This window comes from Procambarus clarkii, chromosome 26 (assembly GCF_040958095.1).
Source record: "Procambarus clarkii isolate CNS0578487 chromosome 26, FALCON_Pclarkii_2.0, whole genome shotgun sequence".
Classification (NCBI taxonomy): domain Eukaryota; kingdom Metazoa; phylum Arthropoda; class Malacostraca; order Decapoda; family Cambaridae; genus Procambarus; species Procambarus clarkii.
In genome coordinates this window covers 44,413,688-44,441,490 of record NC_091175.1, presented here as the reverse complement: position 1 = coordinate 44,441,490, position 27,803 = coordinate 44,413,688, and the positions used below count along the sequence as shown (strand labels likewise).

General features: G+C 53.6%; 1 protein-coding gene across 1 annotated transcript in view; it reads left to right on the top strand.

The window, feature by feature from the left end:
- Positions 1-9,452: 9,452 nt before the first annotated feature.
- Positions 9,453-27,803, top strand: part of LOC138368967 (putative uncharacterized protein FLJ46204) — a 101,223-nt gene continuing 82,872 nt past the window's right edge. The window contains exon 1 of the mRNA XM_069331697.1: positions 9,453-9,997. Within this exon, the coding sequence (XP_069187798.1) occupies positions 9,453-9,997 (545 nt within the window). The remainder of the gene's footprint in view (positions 9,998-27,803) is intronic.

Sequence of the window (27,803 nt, the reverse complement as noted above, 5' to 3'; positions counted from 1 at the left end):
CTCACTTCGCTGGAAGACAGAAGTGTTAGGAGGGACATGATCACCACATTCATGATTCTCAAGGGAATTGATACGGTAGATAAAGACAGGCTATTTAACACAAGGGGCACACGCACAAGGGGACACAGGTGGAAACTGAGTGCCCAAATGAGCCACAGAGATATTAGAAAGAACTTTTTTAGTGTCAGAGTGGTTGACAAATGGAATGCATTAGGAAGTGAGGTGGTGGAGGCTGACTCCATACACAGTTTCAAGTGTAGATATGATAGAGCCCAATAGGCTCAGGAACCTGTACACCTGTTGATAGACAGTTGAGTGGCGGGACCAAAGAGCCAGAGCTCAACCCCCCGCAAGTACAATTAGGTGAGTACAATTAGGTGAGTGTACACACACACACAAAGACTACATAACAGGCACCATGACAATGGGAGGACCAAGAGTAGTAGTAGCAGCAGTGATGTATAACCCTCCACCAAATGACAGAAGACCCAGGCAAGAGTATGACAGAAACAACATGGCAGTTAACACTATCATTGTGATGGCAGCCGCTGCTGCCTGTAGAAATCGATCCCATCTTCTCATGATGAGGGACTTTAATCACCGAAGGATAGACTGGGAAAACAGGGAACCACATGGAGGTGAGGAAACATGGAGAGCGAAACTGCTGGAGGTGACGACTAGAAACTGATTAAGTCAGCATGTCAAGGGTCCCTCGAGAATGAGAAGCAATGATGAACCAGCAAGACTAGACCAAGTATTCACTCTGAACGATTCAGCCATAAGGGAAATCGGTCTGGAAGCCCCCGTGGGTATGAGTGATCACAGTGTACTGTTGTCTGAATGTCTGGTCGAAGAAGAGTTAATGTACTCAAGGAAGGGACCAGAAAGCAAGAGGCCGGCATTCCGGAAGGGAAACTATGAGGAGATGATAAAATTACTAACTTAAATAGCTTGGAAATCAGAGCTCAGAGGAAAGACGGTTCAAGACATGATGGACTACATCACACAGAAGTGTAAGGAGGCAGCAGACAAGTTCGTCCCAGTCCAAAAGGAAAAAAACTGAATTGCTGATGACAAATCCAAGGTTTAATCAGAGTTGTAAGCTAGCAAAGCAACTAAGTAAAAGGGTGTGGAGAAACTATAGAAACAACAGAACACTAGAGAGCAGAGGAAGATACCAGAGCGCCAGGAATGAATACAGCAGGGTGAGAAGAGAGGTAGAGAGGCGATATGAAAATGACATAGCGAGCAAGGCAAAGACTCAACCCAAAGTGCTGCATAGCCACATCAGGAGGAAAACAACAGTGAAGAAACAATTAATGAAACTGAGGATAGGGGCAGAAAGATTCACTACAAACGACAAGGAAGTGTGCGAGGAACTCAATAAGAAATTCCAGGAAGTCTTCACACTAGAGCAAGGAGAAGTCCCAGAGATAAGGGAGGAACATCAAACCAGACACCATTAGTGGAGTTTGTGATTACCAGTGGGGAGGTGAGGTAGTATCTGCTGATTTGGACGTGAAAAAGGCTATAGGCCCAGATGGAATCTCACCATGGATTCTACAGGAAGAAGCAGAAGCTCTGTGCCTGCCACTCTCCATGGTGTACAACAAGTCACTGGTAACAGGTGAACTGCCAAAAATTTGAAGAGGGCCAATGTAGTCCCAATATACAAGAAGAGCGATAGGCAGGAGGCACTGAACTACAGCCCAGTGTCCCTAACTTGCATTCCATACAAGATGATGGAAAAGATTGTGCGAAAAAAACTAGTGGAGAGGAAGAACTTTGTAACACAACATCAACATGGGTTCAGAGATAGAAAATCATGCCTAACAGGATTAATTGAGTTCTATGACCAGGCAACAAAAATCAGGCAAGAGAGGGGTGGGCAGACTGCATATTCCTGGATTGCCAGAAAGCTTTTGACACAGTACCACATAAGAGACTAGTGCACAAACTGGAGATGCAGGCAGGAGTGAAAGGGAGGGTACTTCACTGGATAAGAGAGTACCTAAGCAACAGGACACAGCGAGTCACCGTGAGGGGTGAGGTCTCGGAGTGGCGGGGAGTCACCAGTGGAGTCCCACGAGGATCAGTCCTTGGACCTATACTCTTTCTGATATACATAAATGATCTCCCAGAAGGAATTGACTAGTTCCTCTCGATGTTTGCTGATGTTGAAAAATTATGAGGAGGATCAAGACAGAGGAGGAGACACATACATCTTGTATGAGGCTACAAGATGACCTAGACAAACTGAAGGAATGGTCCGACAAATGGCTACTAAAGTTCAAACCAAGTAAATGTAAAGTAATGAATCTAGGAGCAGGAACTAGGAGGCCAGTCACTGGATACCGAATGGGAGATGAAGTCCTTCACGAAACGGACAGAGAGAAAGATCTAGGAGTTGATATCACACCAAACCTGTCTCCTGAAGCCCACATCAAAAGAATAACATCAGCGGCCTATGCGAGGCTGGCTAGCATCAGAACTGCTTTCAGAAACCTGTGTAAGGAACTCTTCAGAATCTTGTACACCACATATGCAAGGCCAGTCTTGGAGTATGTGGCCCCAGAATGGAGCCCGTATCTAGTCAAGCACAAGACGAAGCTGGAAAAAGCTCAGAAGTATGCCACTAGGTTAGTCCCAGAACTAAGAGGCATGATTTATGAGGACAGACTACGTGAACTGCACCTCACGTCGCTGGAAGATATAACTGCTCGGGGAGACATGATCACCACATACAAAATTCTCAGGGGAATTGACAGGGTGGACAAGCATTAATTATTTAACACTGGCGGTACGCGAACAAGGGGACACGGGTGGAAACTGAGTACACAAATGAGTCACAGGGACGGTAGAAAGAACTTTTTCAGTGTCAGAGTAGTTAACAGGTGGAATGCATTAGGCAGTGATGTGGTGGAGGCTGACTCCATACACAGTTTCAAGTGTAGATATGTTAGAGCCCAATAGGCTCAGGAACCTGTACACCTGTTGATTGACAGTTGAGAGGCGGGACCAAAGAGCCAGAGCTCAACCCCCGCAAGCACAACTAGGTGAGTACAATTAGGTGAATACACACACGGGGCCAAAGAGCTAATAGCTCGATTCTGCAAATAAAAATAGTAAATACACACACACACACAAAGCTTTGGACTGTCAGAAAGCGTTTGGCAAAGTAACTCACAAGAGACTGTTGCATAAGCTGGAGACACAAGATGAAGTAAGTGGTAAGGTGCTCTAATGGATAAGGGAGTACCTAAACAACAGGAAGCAGAGAGTTACTGTGAGGGTTCAGACCTCAGACTGGCGTGATGTCACCAGCGGGGTCCTAAAGGGCTCTGTACTTAGACCTGTTGTTTTGTTGTTTTAGATTCCGCTACTCGGAACAAAACGTTCCAAGTAGCACGGGCTATGGTGAGCCTATAGTGGACTCTACTCGAACCTATCCTGTTATTGATATACGGATATTATTAATATTAACATAATTATTGACAAAATTAATTACAATTTTCCCTAATCTGAGGATTTCAATTAAGTCTTATTAAAGTGAGGATAATGCTGGTATTACTGTCACGCAGGACAGAGGGTCATACATAAGACAATAGGTCTAAACTGTAGGCTGAAGCACATGTGTATCATGGTTACAATCAATGTTTTAATGTATGAATATGTGAAAACAACTTTCTATTGTGCACTGCCACACAAGGGCAGGGATGTGCACTGCCACACAAGGGCAGGGATGTGCCCTGCCACACAAGGGCAGGGATGTGCACTGCCACACAAGGGCAGGGATGGTTCATAAGTGATGCAGCTTACAAGTAATATACATAAAAATTGTTCTTCATTCTTTAAAATGGACAAGCCAATTTGGATAAATTGTTAGGATGTCGTCCAGAACACCTGAGTCAATAAAATAGTTACACAGTTGGTGGTACAAGAGGCCAGGAGGTCTAAAGTCTTTTACGGTTTCACATTCAACAATATAGTGTTCTAGTGAATGCATTAAAGGGATTGTCACAGAGTTTACAATCTGAATATTCTGGTAGTGGCTCAGCCTCACTAACCTGCCAGATGTGTCTATAGCCAAGGCGAATTCGCGCAATGACTACATCACATTGCCTGGTCCGGTTACTGTGCTGACCATACAAATACCTATTATTACAAAAGTTGCCATAACTTTTAGTTCTGCATCTTTCAGGTCTCTGGGCATTTCTTAATTCTTCTAAATCTGAAATAATTTCTTTAATTTGTATGTTTCTAATAATTGCATTAGATAGTCCAAAGTCATAATCAATGTTTTCTTTCTCGTAAGCCTCATTGGCCAATCGATCTACAAAGTCATGTTTTCCAACTCCAACATGGGATGGGATCCACACAAATTTTATACAATAGTTATTATCTTTGGCAAAAATTCCATTCCATTTAATATTACAAGCTACTTCCGACATACATTGTGATGGGTTATTTAAGGACTGCAGAGCACTTTTAGAGTCACAGAAAATAACTCCACCACCATTGCGCTTAAGATACTCAGTGGCTAGATAAATACCCAATAGCTAGGTCTGTGTCGTGGTTGCCTAGTTGTTCTATCTCTGTGTACCAGACATGATCATTTCATTCCCATTATATACTGCACATGCACAACCTATTCTACCAGTGCCTAACTGCACAGAGACGTCAGTAAAGGCATAGGATTCAGTTGGTTTGAGATTTTGAAGATGACTGTCAATAACTTCTAATGTTATACATCTCATAGTGTCAGTGTTATACATTTGTTTTACACTGATGGGGGTATAATGCAAAGAGACCTGCACATCTTTCCAAGGGGGAATATAGTGAACAGTTTTATCAGGATTAAGAGACACATTCAGGTTTCAGAAGATTATAGGCACAACAACTGAGCCATACACTGTAAGGAGCTTTTTGCGGCGGACTGAGGGAACAGTCAGAATTGTTTAGAATGGATCTCAATTTAATATGAATAAAGCTGGGGGGACCATTATTTTTCAAAGATTTGGCGCAAAACATAGTACTAAGTAGAACTATTCTTTCGTAAATGGAAGGTAATTTTAGTTCCTCTCTCATGTTAACAATTCTGACAGTTCTAGAACAAGCCAAGATGACGCGCATGGCATCATTCTGTACTACATCTAATGATCTCCCAGAAGATATAGACTCCTTCCTCTCATTGTTTAAGATGATGCCAAAATTATGTGAAGTATTAACACAGAGGAGGGCAGCAAGAGGCTACAGGATGACCTGGACAGACTGAAGGAATGGTTCAACAGATGTCTACCAAAGTTTAACTCGAGCAAGTGCAAAGGGATGCTGATAGGCGTAGGGAGCAGGAGGCCAAACACATTGAACCAGCTGGGAGAGGAAATCCTTCAGGAGTCAAAAAGAGAGAGAAAGATCTGGGCCTTGATATCACACCAGACCTGTCCTCTAAAGCCCACATCAAAAGGATAATATCAGCGGCGTATGCAAGGCTCGCAAACGTAACAACCGCCTTCAGAAACTTGTGTAAGAAATCATTCAGAACTTTGTATACCACATACGTCAGACCAATACTGGAATATGCGGCTCCAGCGTGGAGTTCACATCTAGTCAAACACAAAAGACAGTTAGAAAATGCTCAGAGGTTTGCCACCAGGCTAGTCCCCGAGTTGAGAGGAAAGAACTATGAGGAAAGATTACTGGGACTGAGCCTCACAACACTGGAGACAGAAGAGTTAGGGGAAATATGATCACTACCTACAAAATTCTCAGAGGAATTAACAGGATAGATAAAGATAAACTGTTTAACACAGGTGGTATAAACACAGCGACACAGGTGGAGAGTGAGTACCCACATGATCCACAGGGACGTTAGAAAGAACTTTTCAGTGTCAGAGTAGTTAACAGGTGGAATGCATTAGGCAGTGATGTGGTGGAGGCTGACTCCATACACAGTTTCAAGTGTAGATATGATAGAGCCCAGTAGGCTCGGGAACCTGTACACCAGTTGATTGACGGTTGAGAGGCGGGACCGAGCCCCGAGCTCAACCCCGCAAGCACAAATAGGTGGGTACCACACCTCCCAGCAAGTACCCACAACTACGGTATGGGACCTCGCCCACGCCTAGCCCGCCTACGCCCTCACCTAGCCCGCCCACGCCCTCACCTAGCCAGCCCGCGCCCTCACTGCCTCTCCAACGCCCACATATTACCATATTACTATGGTCATATGTAATATGAGAGAGATTGACAAAGAGCCCCGTGCTTAACCAGCTCAAAAGACATGCAGGAAACTTACAGCTCTACGGCCCCTCTCACACCTTGACAGCAAGAGCTGCAAAACCTTATGTGAAGCACAAGTTCGCTCTCATCTAGAGTATGCACCACTTTCCTGGACCGCCTGTCCCCCCCCCCCCCCATCATTCATCAGACTGTTGGACAAAGTGGAGAGACGGGCAAGAAGGCTTATCTCTAGTCTTGACCAAGTCTGGTGGGAACGGTCTGAACATCAGAGCCTGCAACACCGTCGGGACGTTGGTGGTCTTACTGTTATGTACAAGGCCAACATTCTTAAAGTTCCGCACCTGGCCCAACTCCGTGGACTAACAGTAGTTGCCACCCGTAGCACTAGGCTCTCAACCTTCAACAGTCTCATGCTGGAAGTGCCATTCTCAAGAACATCACTCCATCAGCGATCATTCACTCCGAGGCTGACTGGCATCTGGAACTTGTTGGCTCAACAGGTTGACACACGGGAGATCAGGTCACCTGATCACATGAAGTCTCTGGCACATAGTTGGCTACAGGCTCATCCTCTTCCTTACATGAGTGTTACCTAATGTTGTTAATGAATAAAGGCTATTCCTACTGAGGCATATAACAGGCGTATGAAATATATGGGCCACTAAGAGTAGGTAGGATTACAACTTAGCTGAGGAGGGATTACAGCTCTTGCTTGCACTTTCACCAGATACGTCACTTGACAGTCCTTATGAACCCCTAGTCTTAGTTATTAAAAAAAAAGAGAAAGCCCTGTGAGCCCTCAGGTGGCCACACTCGGGCTGTTCTCAGGTGGCCACACCCGGGCTGTTCTCAGGTGGCCACACCCGGGCTGTTCTCAGGTGGCCACACCCGGGCTGTTCTCAGGTGGCCACACCCGGGCTGTTCTCAGGTGGCCACACCCGGGCTGTTCTCAGGTGGCCACACCCGGGCTGTTCTCAGGTGGCCACACCCGGGCTGTTCTCAGGTGGCCACACCCGGGCTGTTCTCAGGTGGCCACACCCGGGCTGCCCTCAGGTGGCCACACCCGGGCTGTTCTCAGGTGGCCACACCCGGGCTGCCCTCAGATAGCCACACCCGGGCTGCCCTCAGGTGGCCACACCCGGGCTGCCCTCAGGTGGCCACACCCGGGCTGTTCTCAGGTGGCCACACCCGGGCTGCCCTCAGGTGGCCACACCCGGGCTGCCCTCAGATGGCCACACCCGGGCTGCCCTCAGGTGGCCACACCCGGGCTGCCCTCAGGTGGCCACACCCGGGCTGCCCTCAGGTGGCCACACTCGGGCTGCCCTCAGGTGGCCACACCCGGGCTGCCCTCAGGTGGCCACACCCGGGCTGCCCTCAGATGGCCACACCCGGGCTGCCCTCAGGTGGCCACACTCGGGCTGTTCTCAGGTGGCCACACCCGGGATGCCCTCAGGTGGCCACACCCGGGCTGTTCTCAGGTGGCCACACCCGGGCTGCCCGCAGGTGGCCACACCCGGGCTGTTCTCAGGTGGCCACACCCGGGCTGTTCTCAGGTGGCCACACCCGGGCTGTTCTCAGGTGGCCACACCCGGGCTGTTCTCAGGTGGCCACACCCGGGCTGCCCTCAGGTGGCCACACCCGGGCTGTTCTCAGGTGGCCACACCCGGGCTGCCCTCAGATGGCCACACCCGGGCTGCCCTCAGGTGGCCACACCCGGGCTGCCCTCAGGTGGCCACACCCGGGCTGCCCTCAGGTGGCCACACTCGGGCTGCCCTCAGGTGGCCACACCCGGGCTGCCCTCAGGTGGCCACACCCGGGCTGCCCTCAGGTGGCCACACCCGGGCTGCCCTCAGGTGGCCACACCCGGGCTGCCCTCAGGTGGCCACACCCGGGCTGCCCTCAGGTGGCCACACCCGGGCTGCCCTCAGGTGGCCACACCCGGGCTGTTCTCAGGTGGCCACACTCGGGCTGCCCTCAGGTGGCCACACCCGGGCTGCCCTCAGGTGGCCACACCCGGGCTGTTCTCAGGTGGCCACACTCGGGCTGCCCTCAGGTGGCCACACCCGGGCTGCCCTCAGGTGGCCACACCCGGGCTGTTCTCAGGTGGCCACACCCGGGCTGCCCTCAGGTGGCCACACCCGGGCTGCCCTCAGGTGGCCACACCCGGGCTGTTCTCAGGTGGCCACACCCGGGCTGCCCTCAGGTGGCCACACCCGGGCTGCCCTCAGATGGCCACACCCGGGCTGCCCTCAGGTGGCCACACCCGGGCTGCCCTCAGGTGGCCACACCCGGGCTGCCCTCAGGTGGCCACACCCGGGCTGTTCTCAGGTGGCCACACCCGGGCTGCCCTCAGGTGGCCACACCCGGGCTGTGGCCACCTGGGGGGCTTACCCCCCTAGCTCCTCTACTTATAGTCCCCGAAGTTCGGAGGTCCAATTCTTTATCATCATATTTACAATTTTGTAATGTTTCCTCCTACACCTTCCAGTAATTGTTGTACTCTTGCTTGTTATCGTCCGTCATCTACTTCTCCTGTTTCCTTAATGTCTCCTCATTCTTCTAGTTCTTCCTCATCTTCCTTTTAGTAATAATAATAATATTATTATTGAGTGTGCTGCCCCCCCCCCCCCCCCCATTAACCTTATCCGCCATCTTGCCCTTCCTGGTGGCCGGTGCTGCCAAGTCTTCCATTAAAGACTTTAACTACCAAATAATATAAGAAATGTCGCTCTACGAGGCCCGGGGACGACAATGACAGGCGTCGCCGACAATTACACGACAAATAATTACTATAAACAATTAGAGTTTGTCTGTTATTAAGCACCGTCGGTGGAAGAGGACGGAAGAACACGACGGAACAGCTAAATACATATTTTTATACCTGGCAATAAATGAGGTTAATGACAGGTGTGAGTTAATTAATTACCTGAAGGTTTGTACTTTAAAGCTGCGTTATTGTGTAGTATCTCTCGACACGATCTATTTCTGGGAGACTATTATTGTGGGGTGTGCACTTACCTGTTGTGGGCCGTCGCTTGTACCTTATGGACCAAGACTCAGCTCTTGGACCCCACCTTTCCACTTGATGTTAGATTAATACAATAAATCCAGACCCTTAAATCCCTTAGCATATATATTTTTAAGACTGATTGGAGTTGTTTTGTTACTGAGTCTGGTGTAATACTCTCCATTCTCCTGTTGCTGTTGCTATGGTTATATGTTGGGTCTCACATGTGTGTGTGGCTCATCTGCTCAAACCTTCGCCTACGCCCACACTCACATCAACGCCCACACTCCAACACCCACACTCCAACACCCACACGCCAACACTCACACTCCAACACCCACACGCCAACACTCACACTCCAACACCCACACGCCAACACGCCCACACTCACATCAACGCCCACACTCACATCAACGCCCACACTCACATCAACGCCCACACTCACATCAACGCCCACACTCACATCAACGCCCACGCCCACACTCACATCAACGCCCACGCCCACACTCACATCAACGCCCACACTCCAACGCCCACGCCCACACTCACATCTACGCCCACGCCCACACTCCAACGCCCACGCCCACACTCACATCAACGCCCACGCCCACATTCCAACGCCCACGCCCACACTCACATCAATGCCCACGCCCACACTCCAACGCCCACGCCCACACTCACATCAATGCCCACGCCCACACTCACATCAACGCCCACACTCACATCAACGCCCACACTCACATCAACGCCCACACTCACATCAACGCCAACACCCACACTCCAACACCCACACTCCAACACCCACACTCCAACACCCACACTCCAACACCCACACTCCAACACCCACACTCCAACACCCACACTCCAACACCCACATTCCAACACCCACACGCCCACACCCACACTCCAACACCCACACTCCAACACCCACACGCCCACACCCACACGCCCACACCCACACTCCAACACCCACACTCCAACACCCACACTCCAACACCCACACTCCAACACCCACACTCCAACACCCACACTCCAACACCAACACGCCCACACCCACACGCCAACACCCACACTCCAACACCCACACTCCAACACCCACACTCCAACACCCACACTCCAACACCCACACTCCAACACCCACACGCCCACACCCAAACGCCAACACCCACACTCCAACACCCACACTCCAACACCCACACTCCAACACCCACACTCCAACACCCACACGCCAACACCCACACTCCAACACCCACACGCCAACACCCACACTCCAACACCCACACGCCCACACCCACACTCCAACACCCACACTCCAACACCCACACTCCAACACCCACACGCCAACACCCACACTCCAACACCCACACGCCCACACCCACACTCCAACACCCACACTCCAACACTCACACTCCAACACCCACACTCCAACACCCACACTCCAACACCCACACTCCAACACTCACACTCCAACACCCACACTCCAACACCCACACTCCATCACCCACACGCCCACACACCAACACCCACACTCCAACACCCACACTCCAACTCCCACACTCCAACACCCACACGCCCACACTCCAACACCCACACGACAAAACCCACACTCCAACACTCACACTCCAACACCCACACTCCAACACCCACACTCCAACACCCACACGCCCACACTCCAACACCCACACTCCAACACCCACACTCCAACACCCACACTCCAACACCCACACTCCAACACCCACACGCCCACACTCCAACACCCACACTCCAACACCCACACTCCAACACCCACACTCCAACACCCACACTCCAACACCCACACTCCAACACCCACACTCCAACACCCACACTCCAACACCCACACTCCAACACCCACACTCCAACACCCACACGCCCACACTCCAACACCCACACGCCAACACCCACACTCCAACACCCACACGCCCACACCCACACTCCAACAACCACACTCCAACACCCACACTCCAACACCCACTCTCCAACACCCACACTCCAACACCAACACTCCAACACCCACACTCCAACACCCACACGCCCTCACTCCAACACAAACACGCCAACACCCACACTCCAACACCCACACTCCAACACCCACACTCCAACACCCACACTCCAACACCCACACGCCCACACTCCAACACCCACACGCCAACACCCACACTCCAACACCCATACGCCCACACCCACACTCCAACACCCACACTCCAACACCCACACTCCAACACCCACACTCCAACACCCACACTCCAACACCCACTCTCCAATACCCACACTCCAACACCCACACTCCAACACCCACACTCCAACACCCACACTCCAACACCCACACTCCAACACCCACTCTCCAACACCCACACTCCAACACCCACACTCCAACACCCACACTCCAACACCCACACTCCAACACCCACACTCCAACACCCACACTCCAACGCCCACACTCCAACACCCACACTCCAACACCCACACTCCAACACCCACACTCCAACACCCACACTCCAACACCCACACGCCCACACTCCAACACCCACACGCCAACACCCACACTCCAACACCCACACGCCCACACCCACACTCCAACACCCACACTCCAACACCCACACTCCAACACCCACACTCCAACACCCACACTCCAACACCCACACTCCAACACTCACACTCCAACACCCACACTCCAACACCCACACTCCAACGCCCACACTCCAACACCCACACTCCAACACCCACACTCCAACACCCACACTCCAACACCCTCACTCCAACACCCACACTCCAACACCCACACTCCAACACCCACACTCCAACACCCACACTCCAACACCCACACTCCAACACCCACACTCCAACACCCACACTCCAACACCCACACTCCAACACCCACACTCCAACACCCACACTCCAACACCCACACTCCAACACCCACACTCCAACACCCACACACCAACACCCACACTCCAACACCCACACTCCAACACCCACACTCCAACACCCACACTCCAACGCCCTCATTCCAACACCCACACTCCAACACTCACACTCCAACACTCACACTCCAACACCCACACTCCAACACTCACACTCCAACACCCACACTCCAACACCCACACTCCAACACCCACACTCCAACACCCACAGTCCAACACCCTCACTCCAACACCCACACGCCCACACCCAAACGCCAACACCCACACTCCAACACCCACACTCCAACACCCACACTCCAACACCCACACTCCAACACCCACACGCCAACACCCACACTCCAACACCCACACGCCAACACCCACACTCCAACACCCACACGCCCACACCCACACTCCAACACCCACACTCCAACACCCACACTCCAACACCCACACGCCAACACCCACACTCCAACACCCACACGCCCACACCCACACTCCAACACCCACACTCCAAGACTCACACTCCAACACCCACACTCCAACACCCACACTCCAACATCCACACTCCAACACTCACACTCCAACACCCACACTCCAACACCCACACTCCATCACCCACACGCCCACACACCAACACCCACACTCCAACACCCACACTCCAACTCCCACACTCCAACACCCACACTCCAACACCCACACGCCCACACTCCAACACCCACACGACAAAACCCACACTCCAACACTCACACTCCAACACCCACACTCCAACACCCACACTCCAACACCCACACGCCCACACTCCAACACCCACACTCCAACACCCACACTCCAACACCCACACTCCAACACCCACACTCCAACACCCACACGTCCACACTCCAACACCCACACTCCAACACCCACACTCCAACACCCACACTCCAACACCCACACTCCAACACCCACACTCCAACACCCACACTCCAACACCCACACTCCAACACCCACACTCCAACACCCACACTCCAACACCCACACGCCCACACTCCAACACCCACACGCCAACACCCACACTCCAACACCCACACGCCCACACCCACACTCCAACAACCACACTCCAACACCCACACTCCAACACCCACTCTCCAACACCCACACTCCAACACCAACACTCCAACACCCACACTCCAACACCCACACGCCCTCACTCCAACACAAACACGCCAACACCCACACTCCAACACCCACACTCCAACACCCACACTCCAACACCCACACTCCAACACCCACACGCCCACACTCCAACACCCACACGCCAACACCCACACTCCAACACCCATACGCCCACACCCACACTCCAACACCCACACTCCAACACCCACACTCCAACACCCACACTCCAACACCCACACTCCAACACCCACACTCCAACACCCACTCTCCAATACCCACACTCCAACACCCACACTCCAACACCCACACTCCAACACCCACACGCCCACACCCACACTCCAACACCCACACTCCAACACCCACACTCCAACACCCACACTCCAACACCCACACTCCAACACTCACACTCCAACACCCACACTCCAACACCCACACTCCAACGCCCACACTCCAACACCCACACTCCAACACCCACACTCCAACACCCACACGCCCACACTCCAACACCCACACTCCAACACCCACACTCCAACACCCACACTCCAACGCCCACACTCCAACACCCACACTCCAACACCCACACTCCAACACCCACACTCCAAAACCCACACTCCAACACCCACACGCCCACACTCCAACACCCACACGCCAACACCCACACTCCAACACCCACACGCCCACACCCACACTCCAACACCCACACTCCAACACCCACACTCCAACACCCACACTCCAACACCCACACTCCAACACTCACACTCCAACACCCACACTCCAACACCCACACTCCAACGCCCACACTCCAACACCCACACTCCAACACCCACACTCCAACACCCACACTCCAACACCCTCACTCCAACACCCACACTCCAACACCCACACTCCAACACCCACACTCCAACACCCACACTCCAACACCCACACTCCAACACCCACACTCCAACACCCACACTCCAACACCCACACTCCAACACCCACACTCCAACACCCACACTCCAACACCCACACTCCAACACCCACACACCAACACCCACACTCCAACACCCACACTCCAACACCCACACTCCAACACCCACACTCCAACGCCCTCATTCCAACACCCACACTCCAACACTCACACTCCAACACTCACACTCCAACACCCACACTCCAACACTCACACTCCAACACCCACACTCCAACCCCCACACTCCAACACCCACACTCCAACACCCACAGTCCAACACCCTCACTCCAACACCCACACTCCAACACCCACACTCCAACACCCACGCTCCAACACCCACACTCCAACACCCACACTCCAACACCCACACTCCAACGCCCACACTCCAACGCCCTCACTCCAACACCCACACTCCAACACCCACACTCCAACACCCACACTCCAACACTCACACTCCAACACCCACACTCCAACACCCACACTCCAACACCAACTCTCCAACACTCACACTCCAACACCCACACTCCAACACCCACACTCCAACACCCACACTCCAACACCCACACTCCAACACCCACACTCCAACACCCACACGCCAGCACCCACACTCCAACACCCACACGCCAACACCCACACTCCAACACCCACACGCCCACACCCACACTCCAACACCCACACTCCAACACCCACACTCCAACTCCCACACGCCAACACCCACACTCCAACACCCACACGCCCACACCCACACTCCAACACCCACACTCCAACACTCACACTCCAACACCCACACTCCAACACTCACACTCCAACACCCACACTCCAACGCCCACACTCCAACACCCACACTCCAACACCCACACTCCAACACCAACTCTCCAACACTCACACTCCAACACCCACACTCCAACACCCACACTCCAACACCCACACTCCAACACCCACACTCCAACACTCACACTCCAACACCCACACTCCAACACTCACACTCCAACACCCACACTCCAACACTCACACTCCAACACCCACACTCCAACACCCACACTCCAACACCCACACTCCAACACCCACACTCCAACACCCACACTCCAACACTCACACTCCAACACCCACACTCCAACACCCACACTCCAACACCCACACTCCAACACCCACACTCCAACACTCACACTCCAACACCCACACTCCAACACTCACACTCCAACACCCACACTCCAACACCCACACTCCAACACCCACACTCCAACACCCACACTCCAACACCCACACTCCAACGCCCACACTCCAACACCCACACTCCAACACCCACACGACCACGCCCACACTCCAACACCCACACTCCAACACCCACACTCCAACTCCCACACTCCAACACCCACACTCCAACACCCACACTCCAACACCCACACTCCAACACCCACACTCTAACACCCACACTCCAACACCCACACTCCAACACTCACACTCCAACACCCACACTCCAACACCCACACTCCAACGCCCACACTCCAACACCCACACTCCAACACCCACACGCCAACGCCCACACTCCATCACCCACACTCCAACACCCACACTCCAACACCCACACTCCAACACTCACACTCCAACACTCACACTCCAACTCCCACACTCCAACACCCACACTCCAACACCCTCACTCCAACACCCACACTCCAACACCCACACGCCCACGCCCACACTCCAACACCCACACTCCAACACCCACACTCCAACACCCACACTCCAACACCCACACGCCAACGCCCACACTCCAACACCCACACTCCAACGCCCACACTCCAACACCCACACTCCAACACCCACACTCCAACACCCACACTCCAACACCCACACTCCAACACCCACACGCCAACGCCCACACTCCATCACCCACACTCCAACACCCACACTCCAACACCCACACTCCAACACTCACAATCCAACACTCACACTCCAACACTCACACTCCATCACCCACACTCCAACACCTACACTCCAACACCCTCACTCCAACACCCATACTCCAACACCCACACGCCCACGCCCACACTCCAACACCCACACTCCAACACCCACACTCCAACACCCACACTCCAACACCCACACGCCAACGCCCACACTCCAACACCTACACTCCAACGCCCACACTCCAACACCCACACTCCAACACCCACACTCCAACACCCACACTCCAACACCCACACTCCAACACCCACACGCCCACGCCCACACTCCAACACCCACACTCCAACACCCACACTCCAACACCCACACTCCAACACCCACACTCCAACACCCACACGCCCACGCCCACACTCCAACACCCACACTCCAACACCCACACTCCAACACCCACACTCCAACACCCACACTCCAACACCCACACTCCAACACCCACACTCCAACACCCACACGCCCACGCCCACACTCCAACACCCACACTCCAACACCCACACTCCAACACCCACACTCCAACACCCACACTCCAACACTCACACTTCAACACCCACACTCCAACACCCACTCTCCAACACCCACACTCCAACACCCACACTCCAACACCCACATTCCAACACCCACACTCCAACACCCCTCACTCCAACACCCTCACTCCAACAGCCTCACTCCAACACCTTCACTCCAACACCCTCACTCCAACACCCACACTCCAACACCTTCACTCCAACACCTTCACTCCAACACCCTCACTCCAACACCCAAACTCCAACACCCACACTCCAACACCCTCACTCCAACACCCACACTTTAACACCCTCACTCCAACACCCACACTCCAACACCCACACTCCAACACCCACACTCTAACACCCACACTCCAACACCCACACGCCAACGCCCACACTCCAACACCCACACTCCAACGCCCACACTCCATCACCCACACTCCAACACCCACACTCCAACACCCACACTCCAACACCCACACTCCAACACCCACACTCCAACACCCACACTCCAACACCTACACGCCCACGCCCACACTCCATCACCCACACTCCAACACCCACACTCCAACACCCACACTCCAACACCCACACGCCCACACTCCATCACCCACACTCCAACACCCACACTCCAACACCCACACTCCAACACCCACACGCCCACACTCCATCACCCACACTCCAACACCCACACTCCAACACCCACACTCCAACACCCACACGCCCACGCCCACACTCCATCACCCACACTCCAACACCCACACTCCAACACCCACACGCCAACGCCCACACTCCATCACCGACACTCCAACACCCACACTCCAACACCCACACTCCAACACCCACACGCCCACGCCCACACTCCATCACCCACACTCCAACACCCACACTCCAACACCCACACGCCAACGCCCACACTCCATCACCCACACTCCAACACCCACACTCCAACACCCACACTCCAACACCCACACTCCAACACCTACACTCCAACACCCACACTCCAACACCCACACGCCCACACCCACACGCCAACACCCACACTCCAACACCCACACTCCAACACCCACACTCCAACACCCACACTCCAACACCCACACGCCCACACCCACACGCCAACACCCACACTCCAACACCCACACTCCAACACCCACACTCCAACACCCACACTCCAACACCCACACGCCAACACCCACACTCCAACACCCACACGCCCACACCCACACTCCAACACCCACACTCCAACACCCACACTCCAACACCCACACGCCAACACCCACACTCCAACACCCACACGCCCACACCCACCCTCCAACACCCACACTCCAACACTCACACTCCAACACCCACACTCCAACACCCACACTCCAACACCCACACTCCAACACCCACACTCCAACACCCACACTCCAACACCCAATGATAAAGATAGTGTTTGCAAACGAGAACACAAAGGAGAGGATCCTATCAAGGAAGAGCTCCCTGAAAAACGTGGGAAAATTAAAAAATGTATTCCTCCAGCGAGACATGACAAGGGAGGAGAGAGCCGTGGCGGCAGAAGCAAGGAAGAGGCGCAGGGCGAGAGGGGAAAACCAGGAAGTCACAGCTCCCAACACAACACCTCCAGAGGCGAGGGGGGAACCCACAACCAGCTACCCAGTAACACCAGAAGGGAGGACAACCCCGCCTCCCTCCTCTGCATAGAAAACCCCCCTACCCCAAACCCTCCCTGCCCCCACTCAAAAGTTCAGCCAAATCTCCCTCCCCCCACACCCAATCCCCACCCTTCTACCCCTCCCCTCCTCCCGAGTCCTCCCTCCCCCCCTTTCCTTCCCGTCCTCCCTCCCCTTTCACCCCATACCCTCCCTGTCCCTCCCCCTTCACTGGATCCCCCGCCCCTCATTCCAGTATCCTCTGAGATCCTGTTACCCACCTCACAGGTCCTCACACCCATGGAACAGCCTCCCCCACCAGCAGAACACTCACCAAGGAGGCGATTTGAGAAGGGACAGAAGAAAGTGAGCCTCAAAGCGATGTACACTAACATAGATGGAATTACAAATAAAGCAAATGAGCTTGGAGAACTGGTACTAGAGGAAAACCCAGACATAATAGCCCTCACAGAAACAAAGATCACGAAAACAATAACAAATGCAGTGTTTCCACAGGACTATTATGTTATGCGGAAAGAGAGGGAAGGAAGAGGTGGGGGTGGTGTAGCTCTGCTGGTAAGAAAAGGCTGGGATTTTGAGGAGATGGATATTCAGGGCTGTGAAGGTTTCAGTGACTACATAGCAGGTACTGTAACAAATGGAGGGAAAAAAATTATAGTCGCAGTCATATATAATCCACCACCAAATGACAGAAGACCTAGACAGGAATATGATAGAAACAACATGGCCACCATTAACATAATAGAAAGAGCAGCTTCTGTTGCTAGCAGGAATGGATCTGGACTACTAATTATGGGAGACTTCAACCATGGGAAGATAGATTGGAGGAACAGAGACCCGCATGGAGGACCAGAAACATGGAGAGCTAAGCTGCTGGACGTGGCAACAAGAAACTTTCTAAGCCAGCATACCAAAGAGCCAACAAGAATGAGAGGAGAAGATGAACCAGCAATGCTTGATTTGATATTTACCCTAAATGAATGGGATATAAGGGAAGTTAAGATGGAAGCGCCCTTGGGAATGAGTGACCACAGTGTATTGAACTTTGAGTACCTGGTAGAGCTAGGACTTATCTCCCCCCAAAAAGAACTAGGAATCAAAAGGCTGGCATACCGAAAGGGGAATTATGAACAGATGAGAAGTTTCCTAAGTGAAATACCTTGGGACACAGACCTCAGAGACAAGTCTGTACAGGGTATGATGGACTATGTTACCCAAAAGTGTCAGGAGGCAGTAAACAGGTTCATCCCGGCCCAAAGGGAAAAATCCGAGAAGCAACAAAAGAATCCATGGTATAATAGGGCATGTATGGAAGCGAAGAAACTGAACAAGAAGGCGTGGAGGAAATTCCGGAATAACAGAACACCAGAAAGCAGGGAGAGATACCAGAGAACCAGGAATGAGTACGTCAGGGTGAGAAGAGAAGCAGAGAAAATTTTTGAAAATGATATAGCAAACAAAGCCAAGACCGAACCAAAGCTACTCCACAGTCACATCAGAAGGAAAACAACAGTGAAAGAACAGGTATTGAAACTTAGAACAGGCGAGGACAGGTATACAGAGAATGACAGAGAGGTGTGTGAGGAACTCAACAAGAGGTTCCAGGAGGTCTTCACAATAGAACAGGGTGAGGTCACTGTGCTAGGAGAAAGGGAGGTAAACCAGGCGGCCTTGGAGGAGTTCGAAATTACGAGAGAGGAGGTCAAGAGACACCTGCTGGATCTGGATGTTAGAAAGGCGGTTGGTCCAGATGGGATCTCACCATGGGTACTGAAAGAGTGTGCAGAGGCACTTTGCTTGCCACTCTCCATAGTGTATAGTAAATCACTAGAGACGGGAGACCTACCAGAAACATGGAAGACGGCGAATGTGGTCCCAATATACAAAAAGGGTGACAGACAAGAGGCACTGAACTACAGGCCAGTGTCCTTGACTTGTATACCATGCAAGGTGATGGAGAAGATCGTGAGAAAAAACCTGGTAACACATCTGGAGAGAAGGGACTTCGTGACAAATCGCCAACATGGATTCAGGGAGGGTAAATCTTGCCTTACAGGCTTGATAGAATTCTACGATCAGGTGACACAGATTAAGCAAGAAAGAGAGGGCTGGGCGGACTGCATTTTCTTGGATTGTCGGAAAGCCTTTGACACAGTACCGCATAAGAGGCTGGTACATAAGCTGGAGAGACAGGCAGGTGTAGCTGGTAAGGTGCTCCAGTGGATAAGGGAGTATCTAAGCAATAGGAAGCAGAGAGTTACGGTGAGGGGTGAGACCTCCGATTGGCGTGAAGTCACCAGTGGAGTCCCACAGGGCTCTGTACTCGGTCCTATCTTGTTTCTGATATATGTAAATGATCTCCCGGAGGGTATCGATTCATTTCTCTCAATGTTTGCGGACGATGCTAAAATTATGAGAAGGATTAAAACAGAAGAGGACTGTTTGAGGCTTCAAGAAGACCTAGACAAGCTGAAGGAATGGTCGAACAAATGGTTGTTAGAGTTTAACCCAACCAAATGTAATGTAATGAAGATAGGTGTAGGGAGCAGGAGGCCAGATACAAGGTATCATCTGGGAGAGGAAATTCTTCAGGAGTCAGAGAAGGAAAAAGACTTGGGGGTTGATATCACGCCAGACCTGTCTCCTGCAGCACATATCAAGCGGATAACATCAGCGGCATAAGCCAGGCTGGCCAACATACGAACGGCATTCAGAAACTTGTGTAAAGAATCATTCAGAACTTTGTATACCACATATGTCAGGCCAATCCTGGAGTATGCAGCCCCAGCATGGAGTCCATATCTAGTCAAGGATAAGACTAAACTGGAAAAGGTTCAAAGGTTTGCCACCAGACTAGTACCCGAGCTGAGAGGTATGAGCTACGAGGAGAGACTACGGGAATTAAACCTCACTTCGCTGGAAGACAGAAGAGTTAGGGGGGACATGATCACCACATTCAAGATTCTGAAGGGGATTGATAGGGTAGATAAAGACAGTCTATTTAACACAAGGGGAACACGCACAAGGGGACACAGGTGGAAACTGAGTGCCCAAATGAGCCACAGAGATATTAGAAAGAACTTTTTTAGTGTCAGAGTGGTTGACAAATGGAATGCATTAGGGGGTGATGTGGTGGAGGCTGACTCCATACACAGTTTCAAGTGTAGATATGACAGAGCCCGATAGGCTCAGGAATCTGTACACCTGTTGATTGACGGTTGAGAGGCGGGACCAAAGAGCCAGAGCTCAACCCCCGCAAACACAACTAGGTGAGTACAACTAGGTGAGTACCCACACGCCCACGCCCACACTCCAACACCCACACTCCAACACCCACACTCCAACACCCACACTCCAACACTCACACTTCAACACCCACACTCCAACACCCACTCTCCAACACCCACACTCCAACACCCACACTCCAACACCCACACTAAAACACCCACACTCCAACACCCCTCACTCCAACACCCTCACTCCAACAGCCTCACTCCAACACCTTCACTCCAACACCCTCACTCCAACACCCACACTCCAACACCCTCACTCCAACACCTTCACTCCAACACCCTCACTCCAACACCCACACTCCAACACCCACACTCCAACACCCTCACTCCAACACCCACACTCCAACACCCTCACTCCAACACCCACACTCCAACACCCACACTCCAACACCCACACTCTAACACCCACACTACAACACCCACACGCCAACGCCCACACTCCAACACCCACACTCCAACGCCCACACTCCATCACCCACACTCCAACACCCACACTCCAACACCCACACTCCAACACCCACACTCCAGCACCCACACTCCAACACCCACACTCCAACACCTACACGCCCACGCCCACACTCCATCACCCACACTCCAACACCCACACTCCAACACCCACACTCCAACACCCACACGCCCACACTCCATCACCCACACTCCAACACCCACACTCCAACACCCACACTCCAACACCCACACGCCCACGCCCGCACTCCATCACCCACACTCCAACACCCACACTCCAACACCCACACGCCAACGCCCACACTCCATCACCCACACTCCAACACCCACACTCCAACACCCACACTCCAACACCCACACGCCAACGCCCACACTCCATCACCCACACTCCAACACCCACACTCCAACACCCACACTCCAACACCCACACTCCAACACCCACACTCCAACACCCACACTCCAACACCCACACGCCCACACCCACACGCCAACACCCACACTCCAACACCCACACTCCAACACCCACACTCCAACACCCACACTCCAACACCCACACTCCAACTCCCACACTCCAACACCCACACTCCAACACCCACACTCCAACACCCACACTCCAACACCCACACTCTAACACCCACACTCCAACACCCACACTCCAACACCCACACTCCAACACTCACACTCCAACACCCACACTCCAACACCCACACTCCAACGCCCACACTCCAACACCCACACTCCAACACCCACACTCCAACACCCACACTCCAACACCCACACTCCAACACCCACACTCCAACACCCACACTCCAACACCCACACGCCCACACCCACACGCCAACACCCACACTCCAACACCCACACTCCAACACCCACACTCCAACACCCACACTCCAACACCCACACTCCAACTCCCACACTCCAACACCCACACTCCAACACCCACACTCCAACACCCACACTCCTACACCCACACTCTAACACCCACACTCCAACACCCACACTCCAACACCCACACTCCAACACTCACACTCCAACACCCACACTCCAACACCCACACTCCAACGCCCACACTCCAACACCCACACTCCAACACCCACACGCCAACGCCCACACTCCATCACCCACACTCCAACACCCACACTCCAACACCCACACTCCAACACTCACACTCCAACACTCACACTCCAACACCCACACTCCAACACCCACACTCCAACACCCTCACTCCAACACCCACACTCCAACACCCACACGCCCACGCCCACACTCCAACACCCACACTCCAACACCCACACTCCAACACCCACACTCCAACACCCACACGCCAACGCCCACACTCCAACACCCACACTCCAACGCCCACACTCCAACACCCACACTCCAACACCCACACTCCAACACCCACACTCCAACACCCACACTCCAACACCCACACGCCAACGCCCACACTCCATCACCCACACTCCAACACCCACACTCCAACACCCACACTCCAACACTCACACTCCAACACTCACACTCCAACACTCACACTCCATCACCCACACTCCAACACCCACACTCCAACACCCTCACTCCAACACCCATACTACAACACCCACACGCCCACGCCCACACTCCAACACCCACACGCCCACACCCACACTCCAACACCCACACTCCAACACCCACACTCCAACACCCACACGCCAACACCCACACTCCAACACCCACACGCCCACACCCACACTCCAACACCCACACTCCAACACTCACACTCCAACACCCACACTCCAACACCCACACTCCAACACCCACACTCCAACTCCCACACTCCAACACCCACACTCCAACACCCACACTCCAACACCCACACTCCAACACCCACACTCTAACACCCACACTCCAACACCCACACTCCAACACCCACACTCCAACACTCACACTCCAACACCCACACTCCAACACCCACACTCCAACGCCCACACTCCAACACCCACACTCCAACACCCACACGCCAACGCCCACACTCCATCACCCACACTCCAACACCCACACTCCAACACCCACACTCCAACACTCACACTCCAACACTCACACTCCAACACCCACACTCCAACACCCACACTCCAACACCCTCACTCCAACACCCACACTCCAACACCCACACGCCCACGCCCACACTCCAACACCCACACTCCAACACCCACACTCCAACACCCACACTCCAACACCCACACGCCAACACCCACACTCCAACACCCACACTCCAACGCCCACACTCCAACACCCACACTCCAACACCCACACTCCAACACCCACACTCCAACACCCACACTCCAACACCCACACGCCAACGCCCACACTCCATCACCCACACTCCAACACCCACACTCCAACACCCACACTCCAACACTCACACTCCAACACTCACACTCCAACACTCACACTCCATCACCCACACTCCAACACCCACACTCCAACACCCTCACTCCAACACCCATACTACAACACCCACACGCCCACGCCCACACTCCAACACCCACACGCCCACACCCACACTCCAACACCCACACTCCAACACCCACACGCCCACACCCACACTCCAACACCCACACTCCAACACTCACACTCCAACACCCACACTCCAACACCCACACTCCAACACCCACACTCCAACACCCACACTCCAACACCCACACTCCAACACCCACACTCCAACACCCACACTCCAACACCCACACTCCAACACCCACACTCCAACACCCACACTCCAACACCCACACGCCCACGCCCACACTCCAACACCCACACTCCAACACCCACACTCCAACACCCACACTCCAACACTCACACTTCAACACCCACACTCCAACACCCACTCTCCAACACCCACACTCCAACACCCACACTCCAACACCCACACTAAAACACCCACACTCCAACACCCCTCACTCCAACACCCTCACTCCAACAGCCTCACTCCAACACCTTCACTCCAACACCCTCACTCCAACACCCACACTCCAACACCCTCACTCCAACACCTTCACTCCAACACCCTCACTCCAACACCCACACTCCAACACCCACACTCCAACACCCTCACTCCAACACCCACACTCCAACACCCTCACTCCAACACCCACACTCCAACACCCACACTCCAACACCCACACTCTAACACCCACACTCCAACACCCACACGCCAACGCCCACACTCCAACACCCACACTCCAACGCCCACACTCCATCACCCACACTCCAACACCCACACTCTAACACCCACACTCCAACACCCACACTCCAGCACCCACACTCCAACACCCACACTCCAACACCTACACGCCCACGCCCACACTCCATCACCCACACTCCAACACCCACACTCCAACACCCACACGCCAACGCCCACACTCCATCACCCACACTCCAACACCCACACTCCAACACCCACACTCCAACACCCACACTCCAACACCCACACTCCAACACCCACACTCCAACACCCACACGCCCACACCCACACGCCAACACCCACACTCCAACACCCACACTCCAACACCCACACTCCAACACCCACACTCCAACACCCACACTCCAACTCCCACACTCCAACACCCACACTCCAACACCCACACTCCAACACCCACACTCCAACACCCACACTCTAACACCCACACTCCAACACCCACACTCCAACACCCACACTCCAACACTCACACTCCAACACCCACACTCCAACACCCACACTCCAACGCCAACACTCCAACACCCACACTCCAACACCCACACGCCAACGCCCACACTCCATCACCCACACTCCAACACCCACACTCCAACACCCACACTCCAACACTCACACTCCAACACTCACACTCCAACACCCACACTCCATGCAACACCCACACTCCAACACCCTCACTCCAACACCCACACTCCAACACCCACACGCCCACGCCCACACTCCAACACCCACACTCCAACACCCACACACCAACACCCACACTCCAACACCCACACTCCAACACCCACACTCCAACACCCACACTCCAACGCCCTCATTCCAACACCCACACTCCAACACTCACACTCCAACACTCACACTCCAACACCCACACTCCAACACTCACACTCCAACACCCACACTCCAACACCCACACTGCAACACCCACACTCCAACACCCACAGTCCAACACCCTCACTCCAACACCCACACTCCAACACCCACACTCCAACTCCCACACTCCAACACCCACACTCCAACACCCACACTCCAACACCCACACTCCAACGCCCACACTCCAACGCCCTCACTCCAACACCCACACTCGAACACCCACACTCCAACACCCACACTCCAACACTCACACTCCAACACCCACACTCCAACACCCACACTCCAACACCAACTCTCCAACACTCACACTCCAACACCCACACTCCAACACCCACACTCCAACACCCACACTCCAACACCAACTCTCCAACACTCACACTCCAACACCCACACTCCAACACCCACACTCCAACACCCACACTCCAACACCAACTCTCCAACACCAACACTCCAACACCCACACTCCAACACCCACACTCCAACACCCACACTCCAACACCCACACTCCAACACCAACTCTCCAACACTCACACGCCCACACCCACACGCCAACACCCACACTCCAACACCCACACTCCAACACCCACACTCCAACACCCACACTCCAACACCCACACGCCAACACCCACACTCCAACACCCACACGCCAACACCCACACTCCAACACCCACACGCCCACACCCACACTCCAACACCCACACTCCAACACCCACACTCCAACACCCACACGCCAACACCCACACTCCAACACCCACACGCCCACACCCACACTCCAACACCCACACCCCAACACTCACACTCCAACACCCACACTCCAACGCCCACACTCCAACACCCACACTCCAACACCCACACTCCAACACCAACTCTCCAACACTCACACTCCAACACCCACACTCCAACACCCACACTCCCACACCCACACTCCAACACCCACACTCCAACACTCACACTCCAACACCCACACTCCAACACTCACACTCCAACACCCACACTCCAACACTCACACTCCAACACCCACACTCCAACACCCACACTCCAACACCCACACTCCAACACCCACACTCCAACACTCACACTCCAACACCCACACTCCAACACCCACACTCCAACACCCACACTCCAACACCCACACTCCAACACTCACACTCCAACACCCACACTCCAACACTCACACTCCAACACCCACACTCCAACACCCACACTCCAACACCCACACTCCAACACCCACACTCCAACACCCACACTCCAACGCCCACACTCCAACACCCACACTCCAACACCCACACGACCACGCCCACACTCCAACACCCACACTCCAACACCCACACTCCAACTCCCACACTCCAACACCCACACTCCAACACCCACACTCCAACACCCACACTCCAACACCCACACTCTAACACCCACACTCCAACACCCACACTCCAACACCCACACTCCAACACTCACACTCCAACACCCACACTCCAACACCCACACTCCAACGCCCACACTCCAACACCCACACTCCAACACCCACACGCC